Source organism: Cervus canadensis, chromosome 2, assembly GCF_019320065.1.
Source record: "Cervus canadensis isolate Bull #8, Minnesota chromosome 2, ASM1932006v1, whole genome shotgun sequence".
Taxonomy (NCBI): Eukaryota; Metazoa; Chordata; class Mammalia; order Artiodactyla; family Cervidae; genus Cervus; species Cervus canadensis.
Genome location: NC_057387.1, coordinates 48,956,600 through 48,969,995, shown reverse-complemented (window position 1 = coordinate 48,969,995; position 13,396 = coordinate 48,956,600). Strand labels below are relative to the sequence as shown.

The 13,396-nt window shown below is 38.2% G+C and overlaps 1 protein-coding gene across 5 annotated transcripts in view; it reads left to right on the top strand.

Annotated features, from left to right (window-relative positions):
* The window catches only part of BTBD8 (BTB domain containing 8), an 89,672-nt gene that overhangs the window by 19,900 nt on the left and 56,376 nt on the right, over window positions 1-13,396 (top strand). For 3 of the 5 annotated variants that reach the window (XM_043460665.1, XM_043460664.1, XM_043460666.1), the window contains exons 3-4: window positions 3,429-3,664; window positions 9,943-10,060. In XM_043460665.1, the coding sequence (XP_043316600.1) occupies window positions 3,429-3,664; window positions 9,943-10,060 (354 nt within the window). Of the gene's footprint in view, window positions 1-3,428; window positions 3,670-9,942; window positions 10,061-13,396 lie in introns of those variants that run through there. The other 2 variants (XM_043460667.1, XM_043460668.1) reach the window with 2 other exon arrangements.

Genomic DNA, 13,396 nt, shown 5'->3' with positions numbered 1-13,396 from the left:
TCCTAAAAGATGATGCTGTGAAAGTGCTGCACTCATTATGCTGGCAAATTTGGAAAACTCAGCAGTGGCCACAGGACTGGAAAAGGTCAGTTTTCATTCCAATCCCAAAGACAGGCAATGCCAAAGAATGATCAAACTATCACACAGTTCCACTCATCTCACACGCTAGCAAAGTAATGCTCAAAATTCTCCAAGCCAGGCTTCAATAGTACATGAACTGTGAACTTCCAGATGTTCAAGATGCATTTAGAAAAGGCAGAGGACCCAGAGATCAAATTGCCAACATCCATTGGATCATTGAAAAAGCAAGAGAGTTCCAGAAAGACATCTACTTCTGCTTTATTGACTATGCCAAAGCCTTTGACTGTGTGGATCACAACAAACTGGAAAATTCCAGACCACCTGACCTGCCTCCTGAGAAATCTGTATGCAGGCCAAGAAGCAGCAGTTAGAACTGGACACGAAACAACAGACTCGTTCCAAATCAGGAAAGGAGTACCTCAAGCCTGTATATTGTCACCCAGGGTATTTAACTTATATGCAGAATACATCATGCGAAATGCTGGACTGGATGAAGCACAAGCTGGAATCAAGATTGCCAGGGGAAATATCAATAACCTCAGATATGCAGATGACACCACCCTTATGACAGAAAGTGAAGAGGAACTAAAAAGCCTCTTGATGAAAGTGAAAGAGGAGAGTGAAAAAGTTGGCTTAAAACTCAACACTCAAAAAACTAAGATCATGGCATCCAGTCCCATCACTTCTTGGCAAATAGAAAGGAAAACAACGGAAACAGTGACAGACTTTATTTTCTTGGACTCCAAAATCAGTGCAAATGGTGAGTGCAGCCATGAAATTAAAAGACCCTTGCTCCTTGGAAGAAAAGTTATAATCAACCTAGATAGCATATTAAAAAGCAGAGACATTACTTTGCCAACAAAGGTCCATCTAGTCAAAGCTATGGCTTTTCCAGTAGTCATGTTTAGATGTGAGAGTTGGACCATAGTGAAGGCTGAGTGCTAAAGAATTGATGCTTTTGAACGGTAGTGTTCGAGAAGACTCTTGAGAGTCCCTTGGACTGCAAGGAGATCAGACCAGTCCATCCTAAAGGAAGTCAGTCCCGCATATTCATTGGAAGGACTGATGCTGAAGCTGAAACTCCAATACTCTGGCCACCTGATGCGAAGAACTGACTCATTGGAAAAGACCCTGATGCTGGGAAAGATTGAAGGCAGGAGGAGATGGGGACGACAGAGGATGAGATGGTTGGTTGGCATCACCGACTCGATGGACATGAGCTTGAGCAAGCTCTGGGAGTTGGTGATGGACAGGGAAGCCTGTCATGCTGCAGTCCATGGGGTTGCAAAGAATCAGAAATGACTGAGGAACTGAACTGAACTGAACTGTAATAAAAGATATCCTATGGCTTTTACATAGGAAGTTAGAAAGGTTTTGGAATCTATGTGCTGGGAATGGTGTACAAAATTCATATTATAAATCACCATGTCACAACACCCCTGTCACTTCCCTGGTGGCTCAGCGGTAAAGAATCTGCCTGCCAGTGCAGGAGACAGGGGTTCAATCCCTGATCCGGGAAGATCCCACGTGCCTCGGCACAACTGAGCCGTGTGCCACAACCACTGGGGCTGAGCTCTAGAGCCCGGGAGCTGCAAGTACTGAACCCACGTGCTTAAGAGCCCAAACTCTGCCACAAGAGAAGCCACCGTCGTGAGAAGCCCAGACATAACAACTAGGGAGTAGCCCTCGCTTCCCTCAACTAGATAAAGGCCCACGCAGCAACGAAGAACTGGCACAGCCAAAACTAAAATTAATTAAAAAAGAAAAAAACACCCCTGTCAAAAATCAGTTGCCTATAAATGTATGTTCAGTTCAGTTTCATTGATCCATACATCTGTCCTTATGCCAATATCACACAGTATTGATGGCTGTAGCTTTGTAGGAAGTTAATTCAGAAAATGTGAATCCTCCAAATTTGTTCTGTTTAAAGATTGTTTTGGCTCTCCTAGCATTTCTATTTGAATTTGAGGATTGGGTTCTCAATTTTTGCAGAAAACTAGCTGAATTTTGATAGGTGTTGCACTGAATCCATAGATTAATTCAAAGAGCATTGCCATTTTAAAAATATTAAATTATCAATAGAATGTGTTTCCATTTGTTTAATTGCTTTCAGCATTGTTTTGTAGCTTTCAGCATATAAGACTTGTGCTTTTTGTGAAATATCAAGATATTCCTAAGTATTTTATTTTCTTGATGCTGTTGTAAATGGAGCTATTTTCTAATTTAATTGTGGATTGTTTGTGATTTTTGCATATTGATCTTCTCTTTTGCAGCTTTGCTGAACTTGTTTAGCAAACAGTTTAGGGATGAATTTCCAAGGATTTTCTATGTTTATGTTTGCTATTTGTAGTTGAAGATAGCTTTATTTATTCCTTTCAAGTCAAGCTATTTCTTTTTCTTGCTTAATTGCTCTGGCTAGAATCTCCATTTAAATGTTGAACAGAAGTGGTAAGAGCAGACAGACATCCTTGCTGATCTTAGGAAGAAAGTTTTCAGTTGTTTACCATTAAGTCTGATGTTAGCTGTGGGTTTTTCATATGTATGCTTTATCAGGTTGAGAATGTTTCCCACCATTCCTAGTTTGCTGAAAGTTTTATTATGACAGGGTGTTGGATTTTGTCAGTATACAATTTTAGGGGACATAAACGTTAACAGTGGAGCATATGGTGTATAACATTGATTTTCATATGTTTAATTACCCTTGAATTCCTAAAATAAAGCCCAGTTGGTCGTGATGTATAATTCATTTTATATGTTGTTGGATTCACTTTGCTATTATGTTGTTGAAGATTTTTTTCTCTACATTAATAAGAGATATTGGTCTGTAGTTTTCTTGTGATGTCTTTGTCTCCTTTTGAGTCAAGATAGTACTGGCTTCACATAATGAGTTAAGTGTTCTGTCTTATATTTTTTGGAAAAGTTTGTAAAGGATTGCCATTAATTAATTTTCTTCCATTTGGTAATGTTCACCAGGGAGGCCACCTGGTCCTGTGTCCTTCTTTGTGAGGAGTTTTTGAATACTAATTCAATCTCTTTACTTGTTATTTGTCTATTCGGATACTCTTTCTTCTTAAATTAAGTTTCATAGTGTGTGTCCTTCCTAGGAATTGTCCATTTCATTTAGGTTATATAATTTGTTGGCAATTATACATTCTTTTTTAAGACTGTTTTTTTATAGACTGCTTTTCAAACTTCCTGCTATTTTAGATGGACCTTTCTTTAGTTAGTATAGTTTAAGAAGATTTTCCAACTATGTGGCTGTTATCTATGAAAGCCACAGATTGGGAAACTAGGTTTTAAGAATAACCAACATTATTTTTATTAATATTTTGCATTTTGTCTTTTAGGATTGTATACTCATCAAACAGAAATATAAAAAACTACGAAGAAGAAATTCTTAGGAAAAAGATAGTGGAAAGTGGAGTACCACAAAAGAAATGTGACTTCAGTGTTGGAAATTGTACTGACAATGATAGAAGGTTATCTGTAGAGTTCTTAAGTAAAAGATCATCTGATAATTCTCTTCTGAAACATGAAATTCCAAAAGATATCAACAGCAAAGAGGAAAATGTAATTTCTACTGGTGAGGTATTTTTTGTGGATTTTTATAAAATTTTATAGCCATGAAAGTAATTATATTCTAAACACTTAGAGAAAAACATACTTCAAAGATCAGCTCTATTGAACATTTTTTTATAAGAAGATGAAAGTCAGTGTAAATGAAAGTAAATAATTTATGAGTAAATGGAAATAATAATATGGCCTACTCCCATTTTTCCCATTTACCCAGGGGGTAGATCCTGCCACCCAAGTAATTAGAGATGAAGTTATTATTTAAATATAGACATAATTCACAATTTTCCTTTTAAGCTTCTATATATTTTCATTCTTATTCTAATGTACACCAGCAAAAGCTTTAGCAAACTGTAGAATCAGTTCTAACACAATATATGCATTCCTTAAAAAACTCCATGCAACACAAAAATCACCAATACATTTTGTCATGACATAAAGTCACTGAAACTTTTATCATGACACATTTTTAAAAGATAGGAACCTCATAATGGTGGCATAGTTTTATCCATATTAAATGGTTCAGCAATACATAAATACTACAATAAATATGGCATTTGACCTTGAAAAAGAGCTCTAGTTTGTTTGTAGAAGTGGGTGTCAAAAGGGTTGCAGCTTGTGAATTACTGTGAATTGGTGGAAGGAGGATGTTAAGGGTGTAGATATAGATACAGTAGATATTCCAACAGGAGACTCAAGAGCCTTGAATAAGAGAACAAACTGTTTATTACTTATAGAGCATCTCAGAACCACTTCCCAACCCTCAGTCCCCATGAGGGCTTAATGTTACCTGCCGTTCACATGCAATGGGGTTGCACCATAGGAGCGGAACACCAACTTCATGAGACTTTTATAGGCTTCTGGCAGACCTGCTCATCTGCCTCCGCAGGGGGAGGGACCTTTTCTTTGAAAGGTAGATAAATCTTATCTGGTGAGGGGAAGGTAGGAGTGTCAGGAGGTGATTTTGAGGAGAGGATAGTCTCTGAATCTTTCTGGAGCATCTCATTATCTCTAACTTCCAAGATGTGTTTCTTGTTTAATCACCCTTTATCCAAATTTACCAGTGCTCTACTCAGAAAGGACAGACCATACAAAAACACAAAAATATTCATAGAAAATGGTCTCCAAGCAGTTATCTAAAATCAGATGGAAATTTGTAACACCAGAAATGAGTAGGCATGGGTGAACTGAGGTTTCTGGTAGGTGTTTTAGGTATTTATGTCTTACGTATATTCTTTCCTGGCTCAGTCCAACTGGGTACAGTTCCTTGCATTAACTTAGTATTTCTTATGGATTACCTTTCACCTAAGGAAAGGAAAAATTCCCATTATGCAAAAATTGTTCCCTAATATGTCAGTTGTGTTGGATCAAACTCATTTTCAAAACATGTTATAGTTGAACTGACTGTACGTGATAGTATCTATTAACTAAAGGATTTTTATTACTGATGTTTAGTGCAGCAACAATAAAAAGAAACAAACAGATTTAAGCTCAGTTAGCTTTCTTTTATATATGTTCACCATATTGTATTATGGTAAATGCATGCATGCATGCATCTTCTAGGCTTGAGATAGATCTGTTCACATTTTAAACTATCTCATTTAGTCTCAGCCCTACAAAGAAAGTGGTTACAGTCTGATTTTATAGGTAAGGACAATAAGGCTCAGAGAGTGTAAGGGACTTTCCAAGACCACACAGATGGAGCAGTTGACTGAGTGGATATTCGATACCCATTTTTCTTGCCTCTAGTCTAGAACTCTGCCATGGGCCCGCAATAGCCGATTAAAGTGGCCAAACAGATTTTTAGTGTAAATAGAAAGAGTTCATTTGCCCCTCAACCCCTTGCCTTTTTCTGTTTTCTCCTCCATCACTCCATGGAAATCCCGCCCCCCCGTGTTGACCAGTGTTATAGACACTTGTTTGTCCACATCTTAGAAAGTCCTTTGCCATCCTCCATACTGTACCACCCTCCTTGAAAACTTCCTCTGTCTTCTCTGACACTGTGCTGTCTGGATTTTCCCTCTCAGTCCCTGCTCAGTCTCCTTCACCGGCACTTCCTCTTTAATTTTTTTTTTTTTGAGCTTCATATCCAACCACTGACTAGACATAACTGTCTAACTATACTTCTAAATATAAATATCTCAAAATTTAACCCGTTGTCAGACTGATCTAATCACCTATCTTTCCCAGCCTGCTCTTCTCTTAAATACTGCATAGTGTGAATTATATTAATTATATTACTATCTTTCTTTCTTCCTTATTTTTTTTTTAGTCTTTCTTCCTTATTTTTTTAATTCACTCTTTTATTTATTTATTTTAGACCTCACCATGTGACATTCAGGATCTTTGTTCCCAGCCCGGGGATCAAATTCATGTGTTATATTGTTTCCCACACTTCTACCAACCCAAATTTTGTGTTAGAAAAATGTATATAAAATATTTGTTAATGTTGCAGGCTTTATGGTCGTATCTTTTTGCCTTTTCATGCTGTTCATGGTGTTCTCAAGGCAAGAATGCTGAAGTGGTTTGCCATTACCTTCTCCAGGATGTCATATACCTTCCAGTTATATTCATTTATTGATGCTTTGGCTTATAGGACTAAAAGTTAGTAAACAAGACTGATAGTTCCAGAAAACATTTTAATGGCCTTGGACGTTTTATAATTCCTTCCTGTTATTGCACTGTAAGTGTTAAAGGGGGGTAGATCCTGCCACCACGAATATGCGTCTTTGGCATGAGGTTTATCGTGCCCCCTGCGGTGGAATCATGGACCCTAGCCACTGGACTGCCAGGGAATTCCCTATATTAACTGTCTTTCTTCTCAGTTACTCTTTTACCCTTCACTCAGTTCATGAGCATGTCTGTTGATTTGCCTCCTAAATATTCTTAAATACTTCTCTCCTTTATCCTCCTGCCATTTCTTTATTTCAGTAAGTTGCTATTTTCCTTGAGTATTTGAACCTCATCTGGTCACCTGCCTTCTTGTGCCACCCTCTATTTCTATTGTATAGAACAAAATTTGTTCATTGCAAGTCTGACCATGGCACTTGCCTTACTAAAATTCTTTAGTAGTCTCCCACAGCCTTAATATAAATCCCAGCTTCTTTCCATGGTATAAGGGGATTTGGGGAACTGACTGCCGCCCAGTACTCTGCTGCCTCCTGTCTTCACAGCCGCTCACACCCGCTGAGCTCTGCTCTCACTGACTTGGCATTTCATCTGAAACAACTGTATTTTGTCACTTCTGTGCTTTTGTACTTGCTATTTGTTCCTGCAATGCCATTCTAATCATCACATTATTCAAATACCAACTTTTGAAGATTTTATATTGAACAAAACAGATAGTGTTACTGTCCTGCAGTTTAGTAGGAGGTATAATCAGGTTGGTTATGTACCAAGTGTGTTAAGGACTCAAACAGGGCACATTAACCTAGACTTAGGCCTTAAGAAAAAACTACATGGAAGGAATAATAGGCCTTCAGAGAAAGCTGCATGGAAGGAATAATATCTGAACTGAATCCTGAAGAAAAAGCAGATGTTGACCAGATATAGAGAGTTTAGGGAAGAAGTATTCCAGGCAAAGGAAACAGCACTCCTGGAGGCAAGGAACCAGGCACATAGCAAATTTGGAACACCACACGTGGTTTGTTGTGGGTGTAGGGTGAAGGAGGGGAGAAGAATGGTCACAGTAAGGGATGAGCCTGGATATGTAAGCAGAAGACAGACAATGAAGAGCCTTATTACATAAAGGATGACTTTATATTTTGTGGTCCAAACAAAGATTCTTTTGAAAGAGTAAAAAATAAAAATTATCATTGCTCTTGAATATTATTCTGGGGCAACAGGCATTAACTGGACTGCCCCAGGCAAACCAAGAGATATGGTGGCCTTATTCATAAGCTCTTTTAAGGCATTTAAGTGGTACTATTTTGCAGGCTTAAAGAGTATGAACTGAGCAAGTTTAAGGTAGAATGGAATGATGACTTCAGATTGAGGAACAGTTTTGGGTTTCTCTAATTGTGTGTTGTTGTTTTCCTTTTCTGGGTACCACTTCTGACTCCAAATGTGTGTGGTTTTTTTTTTTCCCCACACATAACCAATTCTCCTAACACCAGCTGGGCATCCAACAGTTATTCTAACGGTAACTATCCAGAGTTAGCAACAGATAAATCCCACAGGTTAAGGGCCTAGTCCTGTAATATTCTCCCCACTTCAGATGTTAAATGCAAGTCGGGTGCCTAGGCTACTGTTGGGGAGGAAAGAGTTCTTTCTACCCTCTTAGGTTCTGTGACTGGCCTAAGAATTAAATTGAAATAAGGTTAACAGGAGGGGGGAGAAAATGGTTTTCATCACTTATTTTTGCACCAGGAGTTTCACCAAAAAAAAGGAGATTCAAAAAGATGGCTAGATAATCGAGGATGATATATCATCTTGACCTTCCCTGGTGGCCCAGCAGTGAAGAATCCTACTGCATGAACCACCTGCAATGCAGGAGACGTGGGTTCGATCCCAGAGTCAGGAAGATCCCCTGGAGAAGGAAATTGCAACCCACTCCAGTATTCTTATCCTGGAAATCCCATGGACAAAGGAGCCTGGTGGGCTAAAGTCCATGGGGTTACAAAAAGAATTGGATGCAATTTATCGACTAAACAACAAAATATCATCTTAGGCTAAGTGAAAGAAAGGCATTCTGAGCTACTAGATGGTAGAGGCAAGTTATGGGAAGGTGAGGGGATAAAATGTATGGTGAATAAGGATTGTCTTGTTACACAGATAATAGTCAAGTGAAGAGAATAGTTTCTTAAGAAGGAGAAAGCTTTGCACATGGAAATTTCCTTTACAAAAGGGAAATTTTTTACTTTTATTTTTAGGCAGTTGGGGGATGTAAATAGCTTTCCCTGCATCTGCTCCTTCTCAAGTACCTTTAGCTCAAAATAATCCTCATGCCAGAGTGGCATGTTTTGGGGTGACATATCCCCAGTACTACCCACGCTTGTGCCCAGCGACTACAAATTCCAGAGTTCTCATGACCACCCTCCTCCAAAGTTCAATAATTTGCTAGAATGACTCACAGAACTCAGGAACATTTCACTTATATTTACCTATTTATTATAAAAGATATAATTTAGGAACAGCCAAATGAAAAAGATGCAGGGCTAGGTATGCGGGTTGGGTGGAGAAGGGAAGGTACACAGGACAGATATCCATGCCTTCTCAGGGTGTGCCATCGCTTCAAAAGTCAGTGTGTTCACCAACCCAGTAGTTTTCTGAATCTTATTGTTCAAGAATTTTTATAATGCAGTCTATAGCCCCCTTTCCCTCCCTAGAGGTAGGGGGAAGGGCCTGAAACTTCCCCCTCTCTAATGACGTATTTGTCCTTTCTGGTGACCAGCCCCCATCCTGAAGCCCTTTAGGGGCCTTAACCCAGAGTCACCTCATTAGCATTATGGTTTCTAAATATATAAATCTGTAAATTGGTTACTGGGAATCTGTTCCCAGGGACCCATCCTCACCAGTTATACTAACAAAAATTTCCAGACTGATAGAGCTATAATATACAATGTAGTCTTTTTCTTTTTTTAATATATATACATGTTTTATATTTCACTTCCCAGTGCCTAAATTGTGAATCTTTTAAAGTAGAGGTAGTTCTTAAAATATTTTCTATAACTCTCTATACTGTATACAGTACTAGGCTCATAATAAGTACTCTATAAGTCCCATTGATTTTAGTTGAATTTCTGTTGGTTCACAGATCGTCCTAGCCGTAAATCCATGAACAGAAACAGGAAGAAACTAAGTGATGAAAAAGAATATCAAACTTGGGAAATTTTTTAACTTTTTAAGTCAGATGTTTGTGAAGTGGCTTCAATTTTGGTGTATAATTTGTAATAATATTACAATATTTAAATGTGTATCTATATTTAAAGGTATATCTATATTTAAGTATAAGTAGAAATATGTATTTCAGAGCAGAAAGAATTGATGATTTTAAAGTTTCATTTTACTTTGAATTTACCACTTAAATATTTCAGTCACTGTTATTTTGTTTCAGTAACTAATCAGGATAACCATGTGGAAAAACATTTTGCTAGTATTAGAATACAATGGACATGAGTTTGAGCTAACTCCGGGAGATAGTGAAGGACAGCCTGGTGTGCTGCACAGTCCATGGGGTTGCAAAGAGTTGGACACAACTGAGTGACTGAGCAACAACAAGAATACAAAATTTTGAAATATATATACTATTAAAGAAACTATTTTTTGTCTTGTTTTTCTCTTTTAAAGATATTTATGACTTGGAACCTGCATCTGAATTAGGAGAAGATTTATTGAAGCTTTATGTGCAACACTGTTGCCCAGATATTGATATTTATGTTGATGGAAAAAGTTTTAAAGCTCACAGGTAAATAGGCATGTGATTAATTGGTGTTCTGGTTGTGACAGAAAAGTGTCAAAGGGTGGCTGTCTTTTTCTAGCACAGTGGTTTTCAAGATCTGATTCACATAGGCTGCAGAGGTTCCACGGTGATGCCTCAGGAGGTCTCTGACGGGAAGAGTTTGGACCATAGACAGGATTTTCTGTCTGCAGTTTCACACATGCACAGATGACCCACTGAGACATGTGCACATGCTCAGCTAGAGCAGATCTGCGCTGTGCATTGGGCATGAACCTAAGATTTCATTAGAAGAAAATATACTGTTGCCTAAAATAGATTTGAAAGCCACTGAAAATGTCATTAAACGCAGTTTTTAATGTCATAGTCATTATGGTATTGAAAATGATTATTTCTACATGAATGACATGTATTTTCTCTGAATGCATTTTGGCTCAAAGTCTTTAATTCTCAATAGATGATTCTCATGAATAGCATTGATTAGGAGGTTTAATTTTTCAGTGTACTTTTTAAAAACCATTATTCTGCTGTAGAATTGGGTTGCTTAGGCATTCCAGGCTTTTAGAGTTTAAATTAAAGCCTGCTGCCTGTTTAGGTCAGGCTCTTTTTTTGTAAGTAACTAAAATCTGCTTAAAGAAAGAAAAGATGTTATAAGAAATAGAGATTTTTTTTTTCCTGGAGCACAAGGGAGAGAGGTACAGCTGGGCCTCACAACAGACTAGAATTGGAAAGCTGAGGAACCCAGAGTTATCCTCCCTGCCTCTTTGTGTTTCAAATAGAATGTTAAGTTATTCTGGTACTGCGGAAGAGGAAGAAGCAGACTATTTTTGCAGAGGCTAGAAGCAGTCTTGTAGGTTCAAGGGTGCACAGCCTTTAATGAAGTTAGCAGTGGGTTTAGGTTATAGAAATCCAAGCCAAACAGTAGCAATGTTTTGTATTCTCATACTGGTTTTGCTACTTAATTGACTGAAGTACCTTGCTGAACTCTTAAGACTGCCAGTCTCCATCTGACTGCCATTCAGAATTTGAACTTTTCTTTCTGAGAACATATGTTTTGTAAATATATATACACATTTTCCTATTTTTTATGAAATCCCCATTATGTATAGTAAAACACAGAGTGTGATAGAGATTTATTTATATATTTTCCATATTATGGATCTGTATTTTCCATATTTGGGGATATAAATATACATATTCCCAAATGGTATGTGTGCGTGCCTTTCTTTCTTCTTGGTTAGTGTGAGGGGACAACACAATTTTACTTTTAAAATGAATTTGCTTTGAGTTTATTTTATGCCAGATTTTTCTTGAAATTTATGGAGCCCTAGGACTGTTGTTGTCATACAGGGAAAGCAGGACTCTGTGACCATTTGCCGTGTGTTTTCCAACAGTGTCTGTATTTGGCTTCTTCCTGTGTACTGCCTGACACTGGACTGTTTTAAGAGCTGGATCTAGAATATTAGCTTTGTATTTTAGGACAGCTCTTGCTACCTTTCTGCCTTATTTTGTTCACCTAGCGATAAAAAAGAAATTTATATTAACTAGAAAGGCAATTTCCTGAGGATAGGTTTGAGGAAGATCTGGCTTAAGTTTTCTTACTTTGTCGGTACCCTTATATGAGTTAAAGTGGCAGATTCTAAATCCCAAGGTTACCTTCCTATTCCAAACTTGAACGTTTTTCTGTTTGTACCTACAATTTTATTATTCAGTTCAAAGATTATCATGTCAATAGTTCAGAAAACACAGGCATACTTCGTTTTCCTTTATTGCACTTTGCAGATAATTGCATTTTTTACAACTTGAAGATATGTGGCAGGTCTGCATCGAGCAAGGCTGTGAGCACTATTTTCCCACAGCGTTGGCTCACTTCATGACTCTGTGTCACCATTTTAGTAATTCTCACAACATTTCAGACTTTCGCTTGATCCACAGCCCAATACCTGGAGTCCTTTATTTGCTGCAAGATGATCTGATGCCAGTCACTTGCTTGTGGTGGCACAACTAAGCTGAAGAAGTCATTTATAACTGGGTAATTAAGAGTGTGTGGACTGTGTTGGAACCTGTCTGCCTGGGTTTGAATTCCAGCTTCACCATCTTTAGCTGTATGAGTTTGGGAAAGTTATTTAATAATTCTGTGTTTTAGCATCCTCAGCAAAGATGGAGATTATATTAGTACCCATCTTAGAGAGTTATTACTGCGTTTCCCTGGTGGCTCAGTGGTAAAGAATCTGCCTGCCAGTGCAGGAGACTCAGGTTCTATCTCTGGATCAGAAAGATCCCCTAGAGAAGGAAACGGCAACCCACTCCAGTATTCTTGCTTGGGACATCCCATGGACAGAGGACCCTGGTGGGCTACAGTCCATGGGGTCACAAAAGAGTCGGACATGACTTAGCAACTAAACAACAACAGGATAGAGGGTTATTATGGTGATTAAATTACTAAAAGCGTTTAAAGTACTTTGAACAATGCCTGGCACGTAGTAAGCACCATGTAAGTGTTTGCTGTCATCATCCAGGTAATAGGCCTTTGATATGAGCTTTTGTGTAGATGGTAGCAACAGCTTGAGTGTCCTTTATTTATGTGGGACATGCAGAGAAAGGTGATTTGAATCACTTGCATTTCTCCCCAATCCAAGGTGCAAAGGGGTAGCAGTAGGCTTCCTACACTGTTCTGTCTTTACACAGGCCTGACCCTCACCACAGTGTTACTTCTCCACCCTTCCCCTGTCTTAGTTCTTGCTGCTCAAAGGAGAAAAAGAGAGCTCTGTTTATTTGCAGGCAGAGAGGTTATAGTAAAAGGACTCATTAGAGTTCATGGATCCCATTTGTTAGTTACTGCTTTTCTGAGTGTTGCTTCCTGGAGTACTACAACACATCACTCCTGTTGTGGATCTCTGTTACATCACTTTTCTGCCTGAATTGCTCTCAATCCCCAGATGAACACCATCTGTATACTCAGCGTTTCTCTCTACTTGTATTTCCTCCTGTCTTCTTTAGCCTACCTCAAAGTATCTACCTGATCTCTCATTTTATAGTGTTAATTATTATCCTGTTATTTTCTTAATGAAATTTAATCTATGTTTTTTAAACTAATTGTTGTACTTCAGTATTCCATAATTAAGATTCTCTTATATTACTTTATTGAAAAAGCAGGGCAGTGATTCCTAATTTTAGCTTTCTAACACTTAAGATCCTATATCCCTTCCAAATACCTTTTTTATTTTTTTCTTCAGTGCCTGATATTGTACCATCAGACTTTCATTCATGGGGTTAAGATGCCGTCAAATTTCCCTTTAAAATGTAGATTCTCTAGGGCTTCTCTGGTGGGTCAGTGTTGAAGGC